Source organism: Erythrolamprus reginae, chromosome 1, assembly GCF_031021105.1.
Source record: "Erythrolamprus reginae isolate rEryReg1 chromosome 1, rEryReg1.hap1, whole genome shotgun sequence".
Classification (NCBI taxonomy): domain Eukaryota; kingdom Metazoa; phylum Chordata; class Lepidosauria; order Squamata; family Dipsadidae; genus Erythrolamprus; species Erythrolamprus reginae.
In genome coordinates, this window is record NC_091950.1 from 118,744,465 (window position 1) to 118,763,101 (window position 18,637).

At 38.0% G+C, this 18,637-nt stretch overlaps 1 protein-coding gene across 22 annotated transcripts in view; it reads left to right on the forward strand.

The window, feature by feature from the left end:
- Window positions 1-15,579, forward strand: part of PPFIBP2 (PPFIA binding protein 2) — a 159,898-nt gene extending 144,319 nt beyond the window's left edge. For 11 of the 22 annotated variants that reach the window (XM_070762494.1, XM_070762537.1, XM_070762519.1 and 8 more), the window contains 10 exons: window positions 1,089-1,121; window positions 1,846-1,981; window positions 3,385-3,513; window positions 4,331-4,481; window positions 6,447-6,558; window positions 7,499-7,587; window positions 8,078-8,200; window positions 10,809-10,934; window positions 13,093-13,281; window positions 14,799-15,579. In XM_070762494.1, coding sequence (XP_070618595.1) covers window positions 1,089-1,121; window positions 1,846-1,981; window positions 3,385-3,513; window positions 4,331-4,481; window positions 6,447-6,558; window positions 7,499-7,587; window positions 8,078-8,200; window positions 10,809-10,934; window positions 13,093-13,281; window positions 14,799-14,990 — 1,280 coding nt within the window. In that variant the 3' untranslated portion in view covers window positions 14,991-15,579. The remainder of the gene's footprint in view (window positions 1-1,088; window positions 1,122-1,845; window positions 1,982-3,384; window positions 3,514-4,330; window positions 4,482-6,446; window positions 6,559-7,498; window positions 7,588-8,077; window positions 8,201-10,808; window positions 10,935-13,092; window positions 13,282-14,798) is intronic. The other 11 variants (XM_070762528.1, XM_070762545.1, XM_070762599.1 and 8 more) reach the window with 1 other exon arrangement.
- Window positions 15,580-18,637: the final 3,058 nt, after the last annotated feature.

An 18,637-nucleotide genomic window follows, 5' to 3' on the forward strand; every position in this document is an offset into this window, starting at 1 on the left:
TGAGAATAATGTCATGTTATTAAGGGTAATGAATCTTAATTTCCTTCAATATGGGTCCTACGCTCTAGACAGTTGGATTTCCTAACTGTTAGCTGCATACTTATTTGATGATGGCCCTAAAATAAAATTAGTCTGAGAGTTTGGAGTATCAATTGATCTGGGAAGAATTTTTGTGGACACGGAATTGTTACATCCACTACAAAGGCAGGACATGAACAACTGCAGGGATGTCTGTAGAAAAGTCACAATGGCAGCCAACACAATATGATATGTGACACACATTAAAAATCTTGTGGACACCTCTGTTCATGGTTATAATAAAACACTGTCAGACCAGGACAATGTAGGTCCAGGAAAAGTAACTTCCATTATTTACTTATATTACTTTAGTTCCACCAGTCTTTATTCATCATTATTTAATAGACTGCCTACATGTTATTGTAAAGCTATTGCACCTTTTTGAATTGCTAATTAGAAATATCTTTGTGGGTTGAAGCTACCCACAAATTTAACTGGTGCATGTAAACAAGCTGCATGACTTAATAGTTGAACTCCTAAGAAGTTGGCCAGAGGGCTCTGATTCTGCTTTTCATTTGCACTAAAGTATGGAGACACTCAAAAACCCAGGCCTGATGAAGTAGTAAACAGTCCTTTTCAAATGCATAGATTCTCCTTGAAAATAAAAAGATCTTTGACCTTTCTTTATAAATAAAACTGATAGCTGAACCTAGAAGATCAGCATGATTTATTTCTAAGGGGAAACTCACACATTTTGCTATGAATTGTTTGCATTTTAAGTTTTAAAAAGAACATGTTTTGACTTATTCATTGTACTGGCTTAGTACTCAGTATGAGGATTTTTTTTAAATTGTGTATTTCTCACACTAAAAGATTTTCATTGGTATGTAGAACACACTGCTCCTGAGCATTCAAGTTCATCTGCTTTGCTATTTTGCCTCCTGTCTGTGTTTTTTATTTTTCTTCTTTTGTCTGTTGGCTTTCTCTGCTTTTCTTTAACTTTGTTTTGCTTCAATTTTACATCATCTTTGCTTCTTCATATGGCTTTCTGCTTCTTGGAATGAATGAAGATCGCCTCAGGAGTGTCAGTGCACCAATATTAGGTATTGTACACCTAGCCAACATGCCACCTTTATGCAAGAAATAAATAACTGTATTGAAAATACAAGTTGCAGAGAGTTGCCTTTTTTAATCGTGATTTCTTACCCAGCAAGTGAAAGCCACATATGGTCCTAATAGTACAAGACTACGTTTAGAGAGCAACACGAGGGATTCTGTGGTTTTTAATGGACATGCTTGAACTCTGCATTTAGTATTTCAAAAGAAAACATGTTTGGGAAAAATATTTAAAAGGCACCTTATTTTTGCCATTAAGCAAAACATAGCTTATGGGAAAACATTTTGGCTATTCCACACCACAGAGAATCCTGCTCATTTGAAAAATGTATTTTGCATCTTTGTTACAAATCAGGCTATAATTACCAATATTCATCATGTGATACCATGTTCAATTTATAATACAATCAGTGAACCCTAATTATTTAAAGGTAAAGTTACTACCCCGTGTTTCCCCAAAAAGGAGACCCTGGTTTATATTTTTTAGAATCCCTGAAATAAACACCTGGCCTTATTGCTATGCATTTAAATTCCCGATTGGCCTTATTATTAGGGGATGTCTTATTTTGGGGAAAACAGGATATATAATAATAATAACAGAATTGGAAGGGACGTTAGAGGTCTATATCCAACACATGCTACTCAATATATATGACCAGCTTTGAGTGGTTCATACTCTGGATGTTCATAGATACCTTTTATATTCTACAGGGACTCCTGACCAAATAGACAGCACACCTTCAGAAGAACTTTCACCCTTGTCATCTGGAACAGATTCAGGTGCACAGTCTCCATTATCTCCAGACAATAAAAGAAGCCCAAAAGGAATTAAAAAAATATGGGGAAAGTAAGTCTGCTCCCCCACCCCCGATCTTGATTATTTATTTTTTTTACATTGACTTATACAGCTACCCTGCTCAGCACACATCAGTAATAACTGATAGAAATCACATAATAAAACAAACGTAAAAGGAAAATCCAGGAAACAGAAACAATGTACAGTGGTACCTCTACTTAAGAACGTCTCTACTTAAGAACTTTTCTAGATAAGAAAAGCTAAGGTGTTCAAGATTTTTTTGCCTCTTCTTAAGAACCATTTTCTACTTAAGAACACGAGCCCGGAAGAATTTCCCAGTTTCCTGTCATTCCCCCTTTAATCCCGGCCATCTTGGGCTTTTCTGGGCTGCCAGAGGAGCCTTTCAGTGGTGCTTAAGAGGCTTTGGCAGTCCAGAGCGAATAAAGCATTTTCCTTTCTCTGGGCGTATGGAAAGAGAATAAACCACTTCGCTGGGGTGACTCCCTCGCACTGCCTCCCACACACCCGGCGCGAGGTTGCCTCCCAGAGCATCTGGGCGCAGAAAGCCGAATCAATTCAGCTTCAGCCAAGAGTCACCAAAGTGAAGGAAAGGCACCAGCTACAAAGCAAGCAAGCGAGAGAAGAGGGGAGCCCTTCAGCATGGGAAGGAAGAGGAAGCAGGTAGCAGCAGCGGCAGCTGCTACCTTTTGGTCAAAGGAGTGGGAGGTTCCCCCCTCTTGCCCACCTTGGTCTCTCTCTCGGGCACAGTGTATGGGAGGCAGCCTCTCACTGGGGTGTATGGGAGGCGCGTGCTCCTTCTCGACAACTTCAGAGTCCCTCCTTTTTTTTTAAGCCTTAAAAGTTTTGGACTTTTTTTATTCCCCTCACCTCACCTTCTTCCTTCGGCAGCGACTGTACTCCTCTTCTTCCTCCTCCACCTCCTCCTCCCACCCAAATTCTGAGCTTTTACTTCTTTCCTAATGGGTTTGCATGCATTATTTCCTTTTACATTGATTCCTATGGGAAAAATTGCTTCTACTTACAAACTTTTCTACTTAACAACCTGGTCACAGAACAAATTAAGGTCTTAAGTAGAGGTATGTCCATGTGCTGCCTCTATGTTGCTTGAGGCAAGTAGGATTCCCTTGAGTACCATTTGTTGGGGGATAGGGGAAAGGGAGGGTCTTGCCTTCTCTTTCTGCTCAAGATCCCCATCGACAATTGGTGGGCCATGTATGACGCAGAATGCTGGACTCGATGGGCTTTGGCCTGATTCAGCATGGCTCTTCTTATGTTCTTATGTTCTTACCACTGTAATAGATTAATGAATCCACCTGAAGAAACATTAGAAACTGCCGTATACCTGACATTAAAAATTCAGGTATTGGTATGTAAAATTTGCTGCCCATGTTTGAATTTCTGATGATTTGCCATTTTTAATATCTCCATAAAAGGATACGTCGAACTCAATCGGGAAATTTCCCTGGCGATGATCTAGGTTTGGTTGAATTTCGAAGAGGTGGCCTCCGTGCAACAGCTGGGCCTCGATTATCTCGGTCAAAGGACACCCGGGGTCCAAAGAGGTAGAAGATAACTATTTATTTTTTGTGTGGCTAACTATTTGCTAAAGTGTTTAAATTCATTCTGAATTTAACTTTAATTTACTCTAAATTTCATTTAACACAGTTAAATTCAAACCAAGATTTCTCCTCTACAGGACCTAATTGGTAAATGTGTGTTTGCAATTGTACGGAATACATTCAATTGTTTAGGAATGTCTGTCAGTAATCATTCTTATTTACAAAGCTTCAGTATTCTATTTGACTGCAGTTTAGAATGAATTTTGTTTCTTTGCTTAGTCTATTTTATCATTAATTTTATCAAAATGGACTTTGGTTGTTTGCAAATGAGTCACAGCAAATGACCAAACAGCAAATTGATTTGCAATGGGATTAGCATGAAATGCTACAGCTCCTAAGCCCAGATGTCATATTGAAGCTATTGGGCTTTTACTTTTGTCCTATTATGTGGCTAGCTCATCTGAATATTTCTGAGAAATATTCCAGGTTTATTAATATTCAAAATCAAGTGACACATAGCAAATTTCCCTGTTCTTGAAAATAAAAACCAATAAAGATATACTGGAAATCCTTTGATAGTATGAAGTGGGATATTTCTCTGTGCTCAGTTTTTTCTTTCTGAATATAATCTCCCCACATTATTATGATAATAATCCTGTGATTAAGTGATTCTGACTTTAATCTGAAGTGACTAACAGTTGGCAAACTTTTACATATTTATTTGTTCAATTTATCTTACATCTTAGTCCCGTTTATGGATTGCAGGTCATCAATAATGATATGCTAACGCAAATCCCTTTTCCTTAATTGTGGTTCTTAGTGATCCTAATGCCCCATTTGCCCAATGGGGTACTGAACGTGTTTGCAACTGGCTTGAAGAGTTCGGCCTCGGTCAGTATGTCATTTTTGCAAGACAGTGGATAACATCTGGCCATACACTTCTGACAGCAACACCTCAGGATATGGAAAAGGTAAACATTCTAGAATGCTAAAAATTTCTTTAAGAATACATCATGGGTTTTTTTCTGGTTGCTGTATATCCATGATGGTGAATCTATGGCATGCGTGCCACAGGTGGCACATGGAGGCACATACATCTTCTGGCATGGGAGTCATTGCTGTAGGTCAGCTTCAGCACACAACCCACATGCTGGCCAGCTGATTTTTGCCTGGCCTTACCCCCCTCCCCTCCCAGGAGTCTCCATGCGGACCATTTTGAGGTAAGTAAAAGGTGTATGCGGAGGGTCTGGCAGGGCATTTCTGGCCTCTGGTTGGCCTCTAGATGTGGTGGAGGCTGTTTTCACCCTCCTCAGGGTCGTAAAAAGCCTCTGGAGTCTGGGTAGGGTGAAAAACAGGCCTAACGGACCCAACATGTCATCGCATTCCAAAAGCATTCCAATAATTTAGATCAGTGATGGCGAACCTTTTTTTCCTGAGGTGCCGAAAGAGAATGCATGAGGGCTATTGCGCACGCACTAGTGCCCACACCCATAATTCAATGCCAGGGGAGGGCAAAAACAGCTTCCCCTGCCCCCCAGACACCCTCTAGAGGCCGAAAACTGCCTGTTTCCCAACTTCTGGTGGGCCCAATACACTCATGCTTTGCCCTCCTCAAAGGCTTCCCTGAAGCCAGGGGAGGGTAAAAATGTCATCCCCCATCCCTCTGGAAGCTCTCTGGAAGCCAAAAACACCCTCCCAGAGTTCTGTGTGGGCCAAAAATCAGCTGGCTGGCCCACACATGCACATTGGAGCTGAGCTAGGGTAATGGCTCACATACCAGCAGATATGGCTCCGCATGCCACCTGTGTTCGCTATCACTGGTCTAGATTATTTTTACTTGTTCTATTTTATTTTATTTATCTACTATATATTTAATAAAAAATTTCCAAAGTCCTTTATAGCAATGATTCATGAACATTCCTAAAACAGCTCTTAATGTAAATGAAATAACAGGACATGTAAATCTAATAGCAGGCATTGTTAATTCAGCTCTAGTTGATAATTAAGTTTAATTATGTAATACACATGCAAACATATCTTTGTAAACAGATTATATAAACTTGGTTGGGATTAAAACAATTGTTCAAGATTGTTTTGCCAGAATTTTCATAGAACAAAATAGAAAACAAAAGTTGGTAAAGGTAAAGGTTCCTTTGCACTTATGTGCTAGTTGTTCCCAACTCTAGGGGATGGTGCTCATCTCCATTTCAAAGCCAAAGAGCCAGCTTTATCCAAAGATGGCTTCATGGTCATGTGGCCAGCATGACTAAATGTCAAAGACGCACAAACACTGTTATCGTCCCACCAAAGGTGGTTTCTATTTTTCTATTTGAATTTTTTACGTACTTTTGAACTGGGACAAGTAATGGGAGCTCACCCCATTACGTGGCACTAGGGATTTGAACCGCTGAAACTCTGACCTTTCAATCACAAACTCTGCATCTTAGCCACTGAGCCTCCACGCCCCTAAACAAAATAGAAGGCAGCACAAATTAGACAGAACATATGTATATTCATGTATATGTTTTTCCTAGTATGTTCATTTTTATAAAGATTTTCAAAGAATAAAATCCTTATCCTTTTTCACCTTTCTCTGTAGGTAAATATACACACAGAGAGAGATACATACACTTTGCATAACCTTTTTTTGATATATAATTTTTTTTCTTCATATTTTAAGCCTAGAGGTGAAGTACATCAGTATTTATGATCCATAGGTCCAAATAAAATCAGCCATGAAATTCTATGTACTAGCAGACAACAAATTGGATATCTTGGGGTTTAAACATTAAAAATTAATATTACTTTGGAAACTCCCAAATTGCAATTCAGCATAATATCTTTTATTCAAGAACGTCAATGTATTTGTGATCTATTTCAAGATGTATCAAGTTGACAGGAACTGTTTTAATTATCATCATTGCTTCCTCTTGCAGGAGTTAGGAATTAAGCATCCTTTACACAGGAAGAAATTGGTTTTGGCAGTCAAAGCTATAAACACAAAACAAGATGATAAATCTGCAGAGTTAGATCATATCTGGGTTACACGTAAGTATTTGAAATAGCAAAAAGAAATGAAAAACAAATTGATTACGGTTCTAGCCTACTTTACAATTTAGACATTTGTATGTGCTTTTAAAAAAATCTACTTAACTTCTATTCCATTTCTAGAATATTACAGAGATATATGACTTTATTTTCATTTTCTTCAGTTTTATTTCCTTGTTGAGCATTGTATTGCTTTTTATAAACTATGAAATTGGATGGAAGATTTCCTAAAAAGTTATTTTGATGGGGAACATATTAAATATGTAGAATGGAAACAAAAAATAGGGATGGAAATCAAATTATTCTGCAGAGAATACAGTGATACCTCGTCTTACGAACTTAATTTGTTCCGTGACCAGGTTCATAAGATTAAAAGTTCGTAAGACAAAGTAATTTTCCCCATAGGAATCAATGTAAAAGCAAATAATGAGTACAACCCCATCCCAAAAGTCACCCCTTTTGCATTGCACCCCTGGGAATCCCCGCCTCCGAACTTCCTTTACCAGCTGAAGCGCAGGAATTCCCCTGAGGCTCCCCTCACTGGGGAAACCCCCCCTCCGGACTTCCATTGTGAGCCGAAACGCGGGGATTTCCCTGAGGCTTCCCTTGCTGGGATTCAAAACAGCGCCGGCAAAAATGAAGGGGGGAGCGTCAGGGTAATCCCCATGCTTCGGCTCACAACGGAAGTCCAGAAACGGGGCATCCCAGCGGTGGCGGCTCGGGTTCGTAAGGTGAAAAAAGTTCGGAAGAAGAGGCAAAAAAATCTTAAGCACAGAGTTTGTATCACGAAAAGTTTGTATGAAGAGGGGTTCCTAAGAGAAGGTATCACTGTATAAGAAGCTAGAAACATTCTACAAAAACAAATTTTAGTCTTGTAAACAAATGAATTGGTTTTGGGGGGGGTTTAAAGCAGTAAAATATATTTATATATATTCCACAGGATGGCTTGATGATATTGGTTTACCGCAGTACAAAGATCAGTTTCATGAATCACGAGTTGATGGCAGAATGCTGCAATATCTAACTGTGGTAAGGTAGCTAAATTCCTTATTTTCAAAGTTTGGGACTAGAAAAGTCCCTTTCTTTCGTTCAGATGGAACAGAATAATTTTATCCCAGAATTCCTTTCTTTCAAATTCCTTTCTATCATATTAAGTATTGTTAATATTTAACTTTCCAGACAAGTTAAGTGGAAAGGAAGGGGTGAAATTCAAAATTTTTCTCTACTGGTTCATATTGTGGGAGTACTTTGGTAGGCATGGCAAGGGAAGGATACTGCAAAATCTCCAATCACACCCCACTCCAGGGAAAGTATACTGCAAAATCCCAGACTATTGCAGGGTCCCCAAAATACAGGCACCATGTGTTTATGACTATTGCAGGGTCACAGGAATCACAATAATAGTACATACAAGCTCCAATAGAAAAGAAAAAAGGAAATACTGTGTTATTTTGGTTTCTTAGAGTTCCAAGAAATTCTAATTCTAAAATTTAATACATTTATTCTGTTTCCTTTACAGAATGACCTTCTCTTCCTCAAAGTTACAAGCCAGCTGCATCACCTTAGCATTAAATGTGCCATTCACGTGCTACACCTGAACAATTTTAACCCAAATTGCTTACGCAGAAGACCAGCAGATGAGGTGAGATAAAAGTCATTGATATTTGCAATCTATCAGCCTTTCTTGTTCCTAGGCAAGCTCACTAATTAATTTCTCCTTGCCTTTTGCTTCTGCTCAGAGAAATATGAATGCCATGGACTTTGTGTGGGAAAAGAAATTTGAATAAATAGGTTAAGGAAGTGGGAAAAGAAATTTGAATAAAACCTATGCAACAGATTAAGGAAGAAAAACTGAATACAGTGGTACCTCTACGTAAGAACTTACCGTATATACTCGAGTATAAGCCGAGTTTTTTAGCCCCAAAAATGGCCTGAAAAACACAGCCTCGGCTTATACTCGGGTCATTGACAAAGTCACCACATGAGGGCGCCATTGCTTGAGCCAGAGCGAGGAGGCACCAGCTTTTGTCCCCTCTGGCACGCCGTAGTTCCTCTCCCTGGCTCAAGCAAAGAAGGCAGCCATTTGCAATGGTGAGTCGGATTAAAAAGGCCCCCTGCTGTCAGATTCTCCTCCCCCTGCTTTGAAAGGATTTAAACTGTTTAAAAAATGGTATTTTGTGGTAGTTGCTGTCCTTGCTTGGATAGGATCTAATAATGTGTTATGAGGCAGAGCTAGACAGGAATTCTTTTTCTATCTGTCTATCTTTCTATCTATCTATTTTTCTATCTATCTATTTTTCTATCTATCTATCTATCTATCTATCTATCTGTATCTATTTCTTTCTTTCTATCTATCTATCTATCTATCTATCTATTTTTCTATCTGTCTGTCTATCTTTCTATCTATATCTATCTGTCTGTCTATCTATCTATCTATCATCTATCTATCTATCTGTATCTATTTCTATCTATTTTTCTATCTAACTATTTTTCTATCTATCTATCTATCTGTATCTATTTCTATCTATCTATCTATCTATTTTTCTATCTGTCTGTCTGTCTGTCTATCTATCTTTCTATCTATATCTATCTATCTATCTATATCTATCTATCTATCTATCTATCTATTTTTCTGTCTGTCTGTCTTTCTATCTATATCTATCTATCTATCTATCTATTTGGTTTTCTATGCTGATAACCTCACAGCAGCTAATGCTGAAGCTCTTCTTTGGATACACTTATTTGTTTGTTTGTTTGTTTGTTTATTTATTTAATTGGATTGGTATGCAATCCCTCTCCAAGGACTCAGGGTGGCTCACAGCATATATAAAAACAGAACAATAATGTAAATCCAATTAATGATGAGAAGGAATCCAGTTTTGAAGGATTTTAACTCTTAGGTTTTAGCTTTGTTCCTGATCGAGCTACTTTTTTTACTTTTTAATTTATTGTTAATATTGTTAATTTGTTTACCCTCTTTTAAATTTACAGAGCTAGTTTACTGGTTTTCTTTAAAATAAATATTCTAAAACATGTCTCAATTAATGTAATTTTATTGTTTTCCATTTTTATAAGTTACCAGTAGCCACTGCATTTTCTAACCTCGGCTTATACTCGGGTCAATACGTTTTCCCAGTTTTTGTGGCAAAAATTGGTGCCTCGGCTTATACTCGGGTCGGCTTATACTCGAGTATATACGGTAATTCATTCCGTGACCAGGTTCTTAAGTAGAAAAGTTTGTAAGTAGAAGCAATTTTCCCATAGGAATCAATGTAAAAGCAAATAATACTTGCAAACCCATTAGGAAAGAAATAAAAGGTCGGAATTTGGGTGGGAGGAGGAGGAGGAAGAAGAGGAGGAGAACAGTCGCTACTGAAAGAAGAAGGTGAGGTGAGGGGAATCAAAAAAATCCAAAACTTTAAGGCTTAAAAAAAGGGGGGGGACTCTGAGGCAGTGAGGAGGAGCATGCCCCTCCCGTAAACCTGGTGCGAGTCTGCCTCCCATATACTGTGCCAGAGAGAGAAACCCCGGCGGGCGAGAGGGAGGAACCTCCAGCTCCTTTGACCGAAAGGTAACAGCTGCTGCTGCTACCTGCTTCCTCTTCCTTCCCATGCTGAAGGGCTCCCCTCTCTTCTCGCTCACTCGCTTTGTAGCCGGCACCTTTCCTTCACTGTGGTGACTCCCCGGTTTGGCTGAAGCCGAGTTGATTCGGCCAAGGCGAAGCACCCACTTTTGCCTTTCCAAGCCCAGATGCTCAAGTGGTTTAATCTCTCTCCAAGCACCCAGAGAAAGGAAAATGCTCCGTTCACTCTGGGCTGCCCAGATCGAAGGGAGAGTTTCTTTTCTCTGGGTGCTGGCAGAGGTTTATTCCCTCCAAGTGCCCAGAGAAAGGAAAATGCTTTCTTCGCTCTGGACTCCCAAAGCCTCCTTAAGCGCCACCAAAAGGCTCCTCTGGCACCCCAGAAAAGCCTGAGATGGCCGGGATTAAAGGGGGAATGGCAGGAAACTGGGCGGACCTTCATGCCACTCTCAAATTTCCTTGGAAATTTTCTGATTGCTTATTTGTACCCTATGACAATCATTAAGCATTGTACCTCATGATTCTTGACAAATATATCTTTTCTTTTAAGTACACTGAGAGCATATGCGCCAAAGACAAATTCCTTGTGTGTCCAATCACACTTGGCCAATAAAGAATTCTATTATATTCTATTTACCATGCTTGCTTCTTCTTTTTATTTGCAATACAGAATAATATTTCACCATCAGAAGTAGTACAATGGTCCAATCACAGAGTGATGGAATGGCTCAGATCAGTTGATTTGGCAGAATATGCACCAAACCTTCGAGGAAGTGGCGTTCACGGTGGACTCATCGTAAGGGGGGAAAAAACTTAATTTCCTTTAAGTTTTGCATTATAAATATTAACATGAGAATTTATCAACACATCAATTTTCAGTTTTTAATGTTTGTGTCTATTTTGTTGAATGAAGAAAAGGAAGTTTATGGATTTTTTTCCCTGAGTGTTTTATGTAAAATAAATTTGGCAGTATTTAACTTAACATATTATAAATGACTTTGTTTTATAAACCAGTAACCAAATCATTAGCATTTAATATATGAAATAAATTAGAGAGCAGAAACTACTTTCAAATCAGCAATTGTTAAAACGTTGGCTAGTCTTTTAATGAATATAAACTATCCCAGGCAAGGGAGAACAAAATATCTTTATCATGAATTGTTTTTTAAGAAAACATTGCAAATTCAAGTGGCTTAGACTGAAGATAGACCGTTACAAATGCTTTTTTAAACAATTGTGTTCTTGACACCAGTGATTGTTTATCTTATTTTAAACAAGATCGCTTTAGCCTAAGAACTGTATACATTTCATAGCATTATATCAATCATATAATCCTTCTCTTCCTTCTTTTAAGTCTTTTCATCTCTTCCTTTGTGCCCCTAAAAATGACACATCAGATACTATTAATGTAGACAGTATATACACTGCTCAAAAAAATAAAGAGAACACTCAAATAACACATCCTAGATCTGAATGAATGAAATATTCTTATTGAATACTTTGTTCTGTACAAAGTTGGATGTGCTGACAATAAAATGAAATTGATTGTCAATCAGTGTTGCTTCCTAAGTGGACAGTTTGGTTTAGTAGAAGTTTGATTTACTTGGAGTTATATTTAAGGGTTCCCTTTATTTTTTGAGCAGTATATATTTATGTATACAGTATATACTCTTACTTGCGGTATTTTTCGGATTGGAAGATACACCAAGATTTCAAAGAGGTAAGTAAGAAAAATAAATTAAATTTAGAGGGTGGAAGGTAAGTAGAAAGGAAGGAGAGAGTGGAGAAAGGAAGGAGAAGGGCAGGGTAGTAGAAGGAGGGAGAAGGAGTAAGAAAGTAAGTAGTAGAGGCGGAATAGTCGCCTGAGATAGAAAGAAGGAAGTAGAAGGAAGTAAATTGGATATAGAAGAAATAATTTAAAGTTAACCTGGAATGTGATTCAGTTTATTGCATTTCAAGAACGATATATGTACATTAAGCTGTATTGAAAGTATATAAAGCTCTATGTTGATCATGAACAGAAATTTTTTTTAGACCTCTCAAACTCTCTGCGCACTTGTTTTTATGAAAAATATGCTGGGTTTTGCCCATTTTTGACAAAAATGGCACTCCCCACCCCCCAGCCCCCAGGAGCACCCTATAGACCTCCCAAACCTTCTGTACACCTGTTTTCGTGCAGGGCAGGGCAGCTGAAGGCCAAAAATGGCTGTATTTGCTGTATAAACGCACCAATGTTTCCACCCTCTTTGGGGGCGAATGCATCATACTTTGAAAAATATGGTAATTCTGTTCATCTATTACATTTTTCTGTTCTTTTTTTCCCTTGTGCTATTTTTCAACATTCAGCTAAAAAATTCATTGTTATAAATAACCAATACCCATTCAAAACTATGGTTCCCAAGTTTTCACTGCTGGACAGAAAAGGTGGGAATTTTAACATATTTGTTACAATCCCCTCCCATGGATTTGTTGCATATGAATGGGGAACCCTCCAGAATAGCACGGGCGATGCATGGTGGAAATACAGGAGGAAAAGGAAATAATTTCTTATCCTGACGTAGGGGAAATTCTGCTGAAACAAAATCTCAAGAACATCTGCAGGATCCAAGTCATTATGGGTGGCATTAAGAGATGTGACCAAATGGAAATGGAAGTGCACACTAACTCTATGCAATAGATCTGGAACTGCAATATGAAACAGATGTTTTTTTCTTTGGTATCCCGAAGAAGTGCCGTTTAAACCAGTATTTTTAAAATTTTTACTTCCTGTTAATGTCATATATTTGTTGGAAATGGATTATAACGGCTAACATGTGAAAAAGCCCTGATACGGTAACATATCCCGCATATGCAGAGAGTAATGAAAATAGGCAATCCTCAGAATAGCCTTTTAATACCTTGCTGCTTAGAGACCACACTTAAAGCAGCACAGATTCTCTTTGTTTCTCCCACAGATCCTGGAGCCTCGTTTCAATGGAGATACTCTAGCAATGCTCCTCAACATTCCACCTCAAAAGACTCTGCTAAGACGCCACTTAACCACAAATTTCAATGTGCTCATCGGGCCCGAGGCTCAGCATGATAAAAGGGAAATCATGGAATCTACCGCTTATGCAGCTCTCACAACCACCGCGAAAGTCCGGGTAGGCTGCAGAGAAACCATACAAACTTTAGAAATCCTGCTTGAGATCCTAGTTGGTAATTTAAAAGCCAGTAATCTCTTAAACAGCAATCTTGCAATCCATGTAACTACTTGAGAGTGAGTTTCGTTGAGAGGTCAATGGGAGCTCTTTCTAAATAGATGAATAAGAGTTGTTATAACTGGTACGTTATTTTAAAACAGAGAATTTTTTGTACTCTTAAGAGCATGCATCCCCAAAGAATTCTGGGAAATCTGGCTACGAGAGGATAAGGATTTCAGTTTAATGTCCCAAAGTGAGAAATATCTGTTCTAATTATTAAACCATTTTGAGGTCCTAGCAACAGCATCTGTATCTGCAGAGTATTGAAGGCTTTTTTAGTATCTGAAATACTGCACTTAAACTTATCCATGGGATGGAAAGAGTCAGCGGTGGGTTGCCCCCAGTTTGGGACGGTTTGGTGAACCGGTAGCAGTAGCAACAGGAGGCTCTGCCCACCTGAGACACTTATGCACATGCACACACACAAACCGGTAGCAACAGTAATTTCCTTCCCTCCCTCCTTCCTTCCTTCCTTGAAAAGCTGTTTGTCCAGATTTTTTTTAAAGCTCATTTTTAAAAAAACCACGGGGTGTTGTTGTTATGGTTTTGTGCTGATATTTGGGAGCAGGAATGGAAGAAAGGTTCTCCATAAAGATAAATGGACCTTTATGTGTGTTTCTCAGTATTATGTACAGTAGTCAGCTTGTTTTAAAGAAGCATTTGTTTATGTTCTGTTACTTTGCATATCACACACTCAGTAGCTGGGATCTGTTTTTTTCTTCTGTGGGTTAATTATTGCATTTAAAGGTATGTATGCCCTTGAAGATCTTAAATTTAATGTACCCAGAAGAATTATGGTTGAATAGGAACATAATAGCAACAGAACAAAGTTTAGTTTCACTACTTCGCCAAAGCCTTCCTTCTTGCTACCAACCAGGGATGTTTCCTCTTGCATTGAGAATCTGCCTTTAACAGGAAGTTGGATTAAATAAATTCTGAGGTATCTTCTAGTATTTTGATTCTTTATATAGAGAATTCTATATTGGGACTTGTAAATATTGGGACTTAGGAAGGACATAATAAATTGTTTTAAGACTTCATTGCACTATTACCATTCCTGTCCTTTTAAAAGGATACGTTGATACATCTTTCTAAATGGTAAAAAGTTATGCTCTGATTTTTTAAGGACTTTACCTCAAGTTAGTTTCCCTATATGGAATCCAAAAAAAGTTATGTCAGTGATTCCATTACTAACCCTTCTCTTCTCCTCCCCTTTGCTTTTGATGTATTTGTTCATTTCCTACAGGAACTTGGAAAAAAAATCAATGAAAACATTCAAATTAATCTTATAAAGTCTGTGAAAGGTGTTATTATTTAGCAGGGGTTGTTTTTAACTGTCGGTGTTTTCTACATTTCCCCCGTAGTGATTTTCTGACAATGCTTTCTCTCTTTCTCCACCCACCCTGCATCCTTGATAGCCAAAGAAACTCGGATTTTCACATTTTGGAAACTTAAGAAAAAAGAAGTTTGATGAATCCACAGATTATATTTGCCCTATGGATACAAGTATAACCAACGGCACTCAGAAGAGTTGTGGTGCATACAGAGTGCACAACACCCTCCCTGACAAAGAATTAGACAAACTGGATCAGGTGGGCCAGGAGGACTGATTCACTCACCTTTCATCCTCTTGATGCATTCCGGAACATACAAATAACCTTTTCCTATAATTTAACTAAAGTGCATAATGCATCTGCATGTCTTTAGTGAATGTATTAGGATGAAGCTTGAAGAATCTTTAAAATATCAGTTGGAATTCCCCCTCCCCATTTGCAATTGTTTCATCTTACTCATCTTCTCAAGCCCTTTTTCAGGAAAAGGAAAAAGCTTTACACAACAGTTGTAGCTGACATTCAAGGCACCTAAAATTGGGCATGGGTGTTCTCTGAGTGGCTGTGGCCGCTCAGAGCTTTTTATATTTCTTTTACAATGCCCAACAATAATTTTTAACATTTTGTATTAGCTTTTTTCATGTCCACAGTGGTAAGAATGATCTATTTTATTCTTGACAGCACAGCTGAATTGTATATTTTTATTAAAATATGTTCTTTTAATTGTGCAGCGTCTGCACCATAGTCGTTACATATGATACAACATTAAAATACAGTATAGGCCTAACGATGGATCTTTTCTTTTTAAAAAAAATCTGGGAAAACAATTTCTTGAAGAAAGCAATAAAATATTTACTTGGGAAAACTTCTTAACTGTTTTGTTGTGATTATTCTTTTTTGCGATTCAATTATGTTTTAAAAGGTGCTTAGACTGAATTTATAAATTGCTTTCTAAAGAAATACTATATAGAATCATGTGTAAAGTAATTTTTTAAAAGCCTGAAAAATGGACTAATTGGAGTTTCTGCAAGATAAAAGATAGCAAGCCAAACTTCCATTTACTCTAATTTCAGAATCAAACTTACTCAGAAAAATTATGGTAATATCACAAAAAGTATTTTTTTTTCATGCATGATTTACTACATCTAACACGTTCCATTTTTCTCTCATTTAAAATGTAATTGTTTTTCCATCTTGTTTAACGCATGTAATTTGTTCAGTATGTGTTCGATTTATACACTATTGGAACTATGTTAATGTTATGCTTGTTTTTAAAACACAATTTTCAGTCAAACTTCTGGAACTTCTTGAAATTAAACACTCATAAAATATAGATCCCCCCCCCCCCACATTTTCTTGGCCTCCTAACTTTGTGCTCAGCCGCCCCGAGTCTGCGGAGAGGGGCGGCATACAAATCTGATTAAACTTAAACTTAAACTTTTCATTTCAAACTCACTGAGAACTCCCTTCTCAGTGTGGGTACAGGATCTGTCTAGTTTACAGGAATCAGTCGTGTACCGAAAAGCTTCTCAGCATGCATGAATGTAATACCATAAAGTAAATGAAAATTTGCACCTTTTAAATACTATGATTCCTGACAACTTGTAATTTGGAGTTATATGCTATTTCCCTACGTAGCTAAAGCAGTCATGGTTGGAATTTAGAAAGCCACAAAACCACATTGTTTGAAGACCAATCTGTTCTGTCCTGATTCATTTAAAGCAGTATTTCTCAAACTTGGCAAATTTAAGATGTGTAGACTTCAACTCCCAGAAATTTCCAGCCTGAACGTTGATTTAAAACAATTAAAACGAATCATCAACATTTAGTTGAATATCTGTATTCATTTTAATGGGACGAAAACTATGGTCTTAGGACCTGTTCTATCCCTAACTGTTAAGGCTTGAAAGAATCCTTGAAGACATGCAATCAGTTGTATGATTTGCTAGTAGACCTATTTGAGTGTCACTTAAGGCTGATTTGTATAGAATACTGTAAAGTTAGATCATGGGTGTCAAACTCATTTTCATTGAGGGCCACATCAGCACTGTGTTTGATCTCGGGGTGGGGGGACAGGGCCAGCTTGATGTCACTCATGGTCAGGGGTGCCTGTGGGGGTCTGAGTGCTTTGCCAGTGAAAATGGGCTCCTGATCTCCATTTTCAGCTGTGCCAGCCTCCTGCAAATCTGTGCCAGCGAAAACAGAGCTCGGGAGGCTGTCCACAGTCCTCCCAGGCTCCATTTCTACTGGCAGAAGCACCACAGGTCAGTCTTTTGCTGTTTCCAGGGAGACTCTACGAACCAGATCTAAGCACCCAGTGGGCCAAATCTGGACCTGGGCCTTGAGTTTGACATTCCTGGATTAGACAAAAGTATCTAACCCAAAATAAAACCTCGGGTATCTGGAATAGATTGATTATAAGAAATATAACTTTAATAACAGGAACACATCTAAGTAAGGCTAGTTGATAAATGTCAATTTCTAAAATTTACAAGGGGAAGGGATGGAAAAACACTAGCCAACATAGACCACAAGAATTGGTTATAATTTACTTGGGCACCTAATCTCCCAGGGATCTAAACAAGGCAGGTAGCCCTATCATTTAGAAACAAACTGCCATCACCACAAATATCTCTGAATGCAGAAATCCAAGCCCTACAATGGGGACATTGAGTGAGGATGGAAAAAAGAAAGAACACTGTATATATTCCTACTTTCTGTGTTACGCATGACTAAATGATGGAGCCAGATGAAAAACTGAAATACATTTTAGAATAATGAAGCATTGAGCCTATTAATGGATATCTTATCCATTAAACAATGAACACGAGTGTCTGAGTTATTAAAATAGCACGATAAGCATTTGAATCTGCATGAAATCACGAAATGCTTTTTGAATGACTGAAAATAGTTCTACTGTATTTTTTTTATTTAAAAATATAGTATGAAACATACCACTTTAAAAAAAAAAGAAGATGCAATGAATTTCATTTTCATTTTTGGTCCCAGTAACCTACTAACCATGTTAAATGCAGAGGTGTCAGATCTATGTTTATGGAAAATTTGCAACTTGGAAATCTTTCCAATATTGCGGATGGAGGGAACTGTGTAAGTCAGCATCAACTTCATGAAGACAGAGACATGTGTCATATGTGTGGAACAATTTTGCTATCCCAAAAGTTGTGCATGCAGGTTTGACTAAGATTGGATGGCTGCTTTAATTTCAATCTAGTTGCCGAAATGATTTTGCAGATGGACCATTCAGAAGGAGCAGTGATGCAAATAGGGGAGCTGTCTCGAGGAATAAGCAACCTCACGGTATGTATGAATTCAAGAGAGCTGTCTGGCAGGGTTGTTATGGATTGTTGTTAGTTTTATATAACATTAGCTGCCATCTAGGGGTGAAATCCAGCAGGTTCTGGAGAACTGGTAGTGGAGATTTTGAGTAGTTTGGAAAAATGGCAAATACCACCTCTGGCTGGCCCCAGAGTGGGATGGGAATGAAGATTTTGCAATATTGTTCCCCTAGGAGTGGGGAGGGAATGGGGATTTTGAAGTATCCTTCCCCTGCCACTCCCACCAGGCCACACCATGCCCCAAAGCCACACCCATAGAACCGGTAGTAAAAATATTTGGATTGCTGTTGCGATCCTCCTGCAAGAGAGGGATTTTTTATTATTATTATTTTTAATTTTTTTTATTTTGATTATAATACAAACAAACAACATAAAACATTTCTACATACCTATATACATACATATTAGTTTACTTAATGATTAATACTTTACAATTCTGTTTTTGTTACTTTATTTTTTCCCTTTAATATTAATTCACTTTCTTATTTTTTTTTCTATCCAATTTCCCCCACACACTATAGTAGTTTCCCACACACACTATAGTAGTTCTTATTTTGTTTATTCTGTAAT